This window comes from Formica exsecta, unplaced genomic scaffold (assembly GCF_003651465.1).
Source record: "Formica exsecta isolate Colony F162 unplaced genomic scaffold, ASM365146v1 scaffold952, whole genome shotgun sequence".
In the NCBI taxonomy this organism is placed as follows: Eukaryota; Metazoa; Arthropoda; class Insecta; order Hymenoptera; family Formicidae; genus Formica; species Formica exsecta.
This window is the reverse complement of record NW_021853717.1, coordinates 1-7,601: the sequence shown is the minus strand read 5'-3', so window position 1 is coordinate 7,601 and position 7,601 is coordinate 1. Positions and strand designations below refer to the sequence as shown.

Below are 7,601 nucleotides of genomic sequence, written 5' to 3'. Positions count from 1 at the left end.
ATTATACAGAAATTACAATATAAAATAGATCTCCTTTTGTTTCACAAATCAATTTCTTGTTTCCAAAACAATTCTTATATAAAAATGATTACTAAATTAATAATATTAATTAATAAAAATATAAATAAATAAATAAAAATTAATAATATACTTGTACTAATATAATAATATAATACTAATCTAAAAAAAATAATTTTTTTATATTCAGTTAAAATTAATGTAAACTCACTGCTAAAATATTCAATAACCCAGAAACTAACTCTGATTCTCCTTCAATAAAATCTATAGAGGATTACAATTTAATTCAATCACAATCCTATATCCTATATCCTATATCGCATAGCGCACGCTTATAGTGTCCTAATAAATAATATATAATACACAAATTGTTTTTACAAATTTCTAGATATATATAGCATTTAAATTTTGAGAAAGATTTTTCATAATGTATTTATGCGAAAAGATCAATTAATATAAAACGCATCAAATTTCAAAAGGGCGTATATACCGTCTCTCTCTTTTACATTATATAATTATAGGTACATAGTTGCTCGATTGTATATGCATATACAGTTATTTTGTTGTATTTAACGCACATAAATGCAAATTTATTTGGCTACTTTTAAGCAATAAGAAAATTGATCAAATAATAACTAAAGCACATTTTCAAAATATAGATTATTTATTTATTAATGCTTAAATTTTATATGTGTTAATATCATAAAATTTAAAAAAATTTAAGCTGTACGTACATTGCGTGATATAAACTTTTAATAAATATAAGAATGTAATAGAATTTATAATTCATCTTTCATAAATAGATATAAAGTCTGGTGCTCGCACGGTTCCAACAAACATTAACTCTCCGTACACTTCGATTAAGTAACAAAACGGACGATCAATGATCAACTTTTGCGGTGGACGTACTCGCGGTGGTTTTCTTACTCTGCTTCTGACAACTGTAATTAAAAATTTTTTATTGTAATACTTATACACATAGTATTCGCCTAAAGATTTTTATTATTCACAAATGTATAGGTTACTTTTTGGAACTTCTGAATTTCCTTCCTTAATATTTACGGAAACTGTTTGAACAATATTGTTCACTTTTAGAGGAATTTTTGAGAGATGTGTAAAATCTGCATTATCCTCAAACATCGTATTTACGCCCTTCTACAAGGAATTATCAATTTTAGTTTCTAGAACTTATTCAAAATCTCTCTTACGTATCAGTTGTATAAACAGATTTTGCTAATTACAATATATTATTTAATATATATTTACCTGACGAAAAAAATCTGTTATATTTTGAGTATATTCACTCGTAAACTTAGGTAAATATAAATACGTAGCTTTCTGAAGTTTGTTTGTGTGTGCAGTTCTAATTGATTTAAATTCTGTAAAGTTAATCTTTTTTTCCAGATACTTCAGATTCCAAGGTTCCATCTTTTCATTTGGCAAAAATATAATCATTGTAATATTGTTGTCCTGTAAAATTATATTTTTATTCAATATTTAATTCTTGATATTCTATAAGATTATTTTTTGATTCATTATTTTATTTTTGATAGTTTTATTATAAATAATAATTATTTACCGAAAATGGAATTTCAATGAACTTGGCATTCCAATGTGGTATTTCACCATGAATAAGTGTCAATTTTTCAAATTTCATTGTTGGAACAGAATACATTTTTGATGGAGAAACAAAAAATTTGTATTCTTCTGTTCCTTTTTTATAAGTTAAATTTAGCCATCTACTATTTACGTAAACAATATTTACCAACATAATTTTTGTATCTTTGTCGATATTAACTATTCATATAAAGTATTTTGATGTTAAAAAAGTGCTTTGCATTAATTATAATTTATTTATATTTAATTGTTAGTCAAACATTTATATAATATACCTGGAGAAATTATTCGATCTAACATCTTATAATTTGTTGTTTTTTGGATCCATGCATTTATATTTTCTGCAACATATGCATTATTTTTGAAATCTACTTTTGAAATCGAACAATTAAATCTATTTATGCATATTGATGAAAAATCCGCCGTTAGCTCAACTGACATTTGAACATATACTGCGGTTCCTAGATGCAATTCGATGTTTTTGATTCCCTAAAAACACATATAAATATATCATTATTCAAAAAAATTTTGTACTACAGTACATTTTTTCACTTTTCATCTTACATTTAAGTAAATAAGTTTAGCTATGTATCCATTTAAAGATATTTTATCAGGAATATTCAAAAGAGACATCAATTCCTTCTCTGTCGATCCTTCTTTAGCGCCATTTAAAAGTAATGACGTTATCATGTATATATTCATAGGACTAAATACTTTGTTCTCTATGTTTTTCAATTGATTCTGTGGCAAAACATAAATTAAAAATTAGGCAATTCAAAACTTATATAAGATACAAATATATCGATTGCATACTATATAGGATGGTTCTTTTAAACTAGATATATCCTTTAATTCTACATATGTTATAATTAGTGAAGATAGATTAGCAAACATAGTTTTAGTCTTGCTGCTAAATGACATTGATTCACTGAAGGCATACACAATGAATGAAATAAGTAATCATAATTACATATAAAACATAATTGATTAAAAATAATCCAATTTATGTCATAGGCGATCAATTCGTGAGCTGGTTGTTATTTCACACTAGATGCAATTTGCATGTGTGTTAAAAAATATATGCCAGAGGCGATCAATTCGTGAGCTGGTTGTTATTTCACACTAGATGCAATTTGCATGTGTGTTAAAAAATATATGCCAGAGGCGATCAATTCGTGAGCTGGTTGTTATTTCACACTAGATGCAATTTGCATGTGTGTTAAAAAATATATGCCAGAGGCGATCAATTCGTGAGCTGGTTGTTATTTCACACTAGATGCAATTTGCATGTGTGTTAAAAAATATATGCCAGAGGCGATCAATTCGTGAGCTGGTTGTTATTTCACACTAGATGCAATTTGCATGTGTGTTAAAAAATATATGCCAGAGGCGATCAATTCGTGAGCTGGTTGTTATTTCACACTAGATGCAATTTGCATGTGTGTTAAAAAATATATGCCAGAGGCGATCAATTCGTGAGCTGGTTGTTATTTCACACTAGATGCAATTTGCATGTGTGTTAAAAAATATATGCCAGAGGCGATCAATTCGTGAGCTGGTTGTTATTTCACACTAGATGCAATTTGCATGTGTGTTAAAAAATATATGCCAGAGGCGATCAATTCGTGAGCTGGTTGTTATTTCACACTAGATGCGATTTGCATGTGTGTTAAAAAATATATGCCAGAGGCGATCAATTCGTGAGCTGGTTGTTATTTCACACTAGATGCGATTTGCATGTGTGTTAAAAAATATATGCCAGAGGCGATCAATTCGTGAGCTGGTTGTTATTTCACACTAGATGCGATTTGCATGTGTGTTAAAAAATATATGCCAGAGGCGATCAATTCGTGAGCTGGTTGTTATTTCACACTAGATGCAATTTGCATGTGTGTTAAAAAATATATGCCAGAGGCGATCAATTCGTGAGCTGGTTGTTATTTCACACTAGATGCAATTTGCATGTGTGTTAAAAAATATATGCCAGAGGCGATCAATTCGTGAGCTGGTTGTTATTTCACACTAGATGCGATTTGCATGTGTGTTAAAAAATATATGCCAGAGGCGATCAATTCGTGAGCTGGTTGTTATTTCACACTAGATGCGATTTGCATGTGTGTTAAAAAATATATGCCAGAGGCGATCAATTCGTGAGCTGGTTGTTATTTCACACTAGATGCGATTTGCATGTGTGTTAAAAAATATATGCCAGAGGCGATCAATTCGTGAGCTGGTTGTTATTTCACACTAGATGCAATTTGCATGTGTGTTAAAAAATATATGCCAGAGGCGATCAATTCGTGAGCTGGTTGTTATTTCACACTAGATGCAATTTGCATGTGTGTTAAAAAATATATGCCAGAGGCGATCAATTCGTGAGCTGGTTGTTATTTCACACTAGATGCAATTTGCATGTGTGTTAAAAAATATATGCCAGAGGCGATCAATTCGTGAGCTGGTTGTTATTTCACACTAGATGCGATTTGTGTGTGTGTTAAAAAATATATGCCAGAGGCGATCAATTCGTGAGCTGGTTGTTATTTCACACTAGATGCGATTTGTGTGTGTGTTAAAAAATATATGCCAGAGGCGATCAATTCGTGAGCTGGTTGTTATTTCACACTAGATGCGATTTGTGTGTGTGTTAAAAAATATATGCCAGAGGCGATCAATTCGTGAGCTGGTTGTTATTTCACACTAGATGCGATTTGTGTGTGTGTTAAAAAATATATGCCAGAGGCGATCAATTCGTGAGCTGGTTGTTATTTCACACTAGATGCGATTTGCATGTGTGTTAAAAAATATATGCCAGAGGCGATCAATTCGTGAGCTGGTTGTTATTTCACACTAGATGCGATTTGTGTGTGTGTTAAAAAATATATGCCAGAGGCGATCAATTCGTGAGCTGGTTGTTATTTCACACTAGATGCGATTTGTGTGTGTGTTAAAAAATATATGCCAGAGGCGATCAATTCGTGAGCTGGTTGTTATTTCACACTAGATGCGATTTGTGTGTGTGTTAAAAAATATATGCCAGAGGCGATCAATTCGTGAGCTGGTTGTTATTTCACACTAGATGCGATTTGTGTGTGTGTTAAAAAATATATGCCAGAGGCGATCAATTCGTGAGCTGGTTGTTATTTCACACTAGATGCGATTTGCGTGTGTGTTAAAAAATATATGCCAGAGGCGATCAATTCGTGAGCTGGTTGTTATTTCACACTAGATGCGATTTGCATGTGTGTTAAAAAATATATGCCAGAGGCGATCAATTCGTGAGCTGGTTGTTATTTCACACTAGATGCAATTTGCATGTGTGTTAAAAAATATATGCCAGAGGCGATCAATTCGTGAGCTGGTTGTTATTTCACACTAGATGCAATTTGCATGTGTGTTAAAAAATATATGCCAGAGGCGATATATTATTCTGTTGCGATGGAGACAAACAATGTATTATAAATGTTTATTACAAATATATAAACATTTATGTATACGAACAAAAAAGAGACAATATAATATATATTTGTATAAATAATACATTGTTGTTATATATCCATTGATTATATCGATTGAAAAAAATTAGCTGCGTTGCATAGATCGCAACTTATAGAAAGTCACATGATAATATTCAGAATATATGTATATATCATATATCATACACATACATCTGTATACGTCTATGTACATATTATACATATACATATATATATACACAATTATATATATAACACCTAACCAAATGTTATTTCTCTTGGAAGATATGTGGGAAGACACATAGCCCGTATGAACAATGTGAAATTATTTTCAAATATGTGATAAAGGCAGACACGTTTATATTATACTGTTATCTATACGCTTAAATACGCTTAGATATGCGTGCGAGGCAATAGAGCAGTAGAAATACACGATGTTGTCCGATTTCAACATATTGAACACAATTCTCTTTCAAATATGCATAGAACATGCAAAAATATTCATATCGGTAACAGCGAAACTAAAATTATTGATATTATCGATAATTTCGGTCGGTATTATCTATAATTTTAGTTACGCTTGGATGAAGGCGCTAACCTGTCGGAGTTCGGCCGGATCCCCTTACTAAAATTATTGATATTATCGATAATTTCGGTCGGTATTATCTATAATTTTAGTTACGCTTGGATGAAGGCGCTAACCTGTCGGAGTTCGGCCGTCACTTTTGGATCCCCTTAAGGTGAATGGTAGGTAATATTGCATTATTAATGTTCCAGGGGTGCTCGAAATATTACCTTTGTTACGTAAAAATTTATTCTTAATTTTATATCTTCATTTTATATCTTCATTTTATTTAAAAACTTTCTTCTACTTATAACTTTATTATTAAAAATTACTAAGTTTTTAAATTTTGTAAGCATTTTTATATCTAAAATAAGCATATAATGTTATAATGTTATAATTTGCTTACTTGTCAGTGTTGAAAAAGTAAATCTTCCATCAGATGGCCATGTAAAGTTTTTCTCGTATTTGGGGTATCTCAGTATCAAACGAAACTCGTATCGAGTTCCTGATAATAAGTTTTTTATATAGTACATTACTTTTTCCCCATTATTCGGCCCAAAGTTCTTTGCGATTTGCCACTCCTGCATCTCAACATTTTTATATTCCAATACGTAATGAATTGTCAAATTAACGTTAGGAATCCACGAAATATTCATACTGTTTATGCTAACCTCGTTCAAAGTTATATTGTTTGGTTCCGAATACATGTACAAAGTTTTGCTCAAACTGTCAGTATGAAGTTCGCTGTAGTTGAGTGGATAAATGCGTACATTTACCCTGTATTTCTGTGCTGGTATCAACGGTTCAATTATTGTGAAAAATTTGCTGTCTTTCTTATGCTTGGTTTTATTAATAAGTAAGATTTCGCTCATTCGTCGCATACTGTTTTCCAAATTAATTAACATCCAGGATACTTCGTAGATCACGGGCACGCAGTTCATTATCTTAGGCATCCAATAAACAGCCGCTATAGTAGGCGTCAGAGCATAAACTGTCACATTTTCTGGTGCGCCGAGCCTACTCGGTTTAGTTCTCAGCATCACTACCGAACGGAATAACGGGTTTATTGATAACTGATCAGAATAAAAATTGCTTATTACTAACAGTAATTTGTACTCTGTAAGCGACGTTAAATTCTGAATTTCGTAATATCGCTCGTTTGTCTGCACGGTGAAATTATCGAACTTATTAAACTCATTGTCCAAACAACAGTTTATGTAGATGGTATATAGAGTAGTAGGTAAGTTGTGCTTTTTGCATCCATTCTTAGGGACCGGCTCCGGAAGATTTACGATGATGCTGTTCGTTGTTACCGTGTATATCGATTCTTCTGCGTTGTAAATTTTGTTGTCAGGTGTCAGACATCTTATCGGAGGATATGATTGCAAAGATTTACCGAAAGCATAGAATTCATGAAACCAAGAAGACGCTTCTATCTTTAGGATGTATTTGAATGCGTCTACGCTCTCAAGAAGTGCATACTTTTTTTCCAAAACATATATATTATCATTATCAGACATTATACGAATATAAATGTTTGTCTTGTCAATCGCTAAAGATTTGAAGTGTTTGTTATTACTGATTTTTTCGATTTGTATAATTACATTGCATATAGAAACGTTAACGTCTGTCACAAACAAGAGATTATGTACTAGCCAATAAATTAGCGTTTTCTTAGTATTTATGTCGTCAATTTTCATAAAAATAAAACGTGACATATCGACTGTGAAGGGGCATACAGATATATTTTTCTGAAAGATTCGAGCGTTTTTTCCATCAAGATCCAATTGCATTATATGACCTCCATGATTCTCATTAAAATTTGCCCAATATAAAGTTCTAAAAAATAAATAAAAAAGATTATTTTTTTATTATAAAATATTATTATAACGACAGCAGAAAAAACATTATATATAATGAATATGTAA

General features: G+C 31.2%; 2 protein-coding genes across 2 annotated transcripts; both read right to left on the bottom strand.

Moving 5' to 3' along the window:
* Window positions 1-771: 771 nt before the first annotated feature.
* LOC115245348 (antitrypsin-like) lies at window positions 772-2,539 on the bottom strand. Its single transcript, XM_029823629.1, has 7 exons — window positions 2,449-2,539; window positions 2,200-2,376; window positions 1,911-2,124; window positions 1,598-1,815; window positions 1,285-1,488; window positions 1,044-1,173; window positions 772-959 (listed from the first exon to the last, which is right to left on the bottom strand). The coding sequence occupies exons 1-7, from the start codon at window positions 2,527-2,529 to the stop codon at window positions 805-807; spliced, it is 1,179 nt and encodes a 392-aa protein (XP_029679489.1). The 5' UTR covers window positions 2,530-2,539; the 3' UTR covers window positions 772-804.
* A 3,517-nt stretch (window positions 2,540-6,056) lies between these two features.
* LOC115245350 lies at window positions 6,057-7,512 on the bottom strand (the record flags this gene model as incomplete). The annotated part of the gene is made up of 2 exons (XM_029823632.1): window positions 6,057-7,154; window positions 7,413-7,512. Coding segments are annotated over 2 exons (1,198 nt in total), but the record flags the coding sequence as incomplete, so codon positions are not given.
* Window positions 7,513-7,601: the final 89 nt, after the last annotated feature.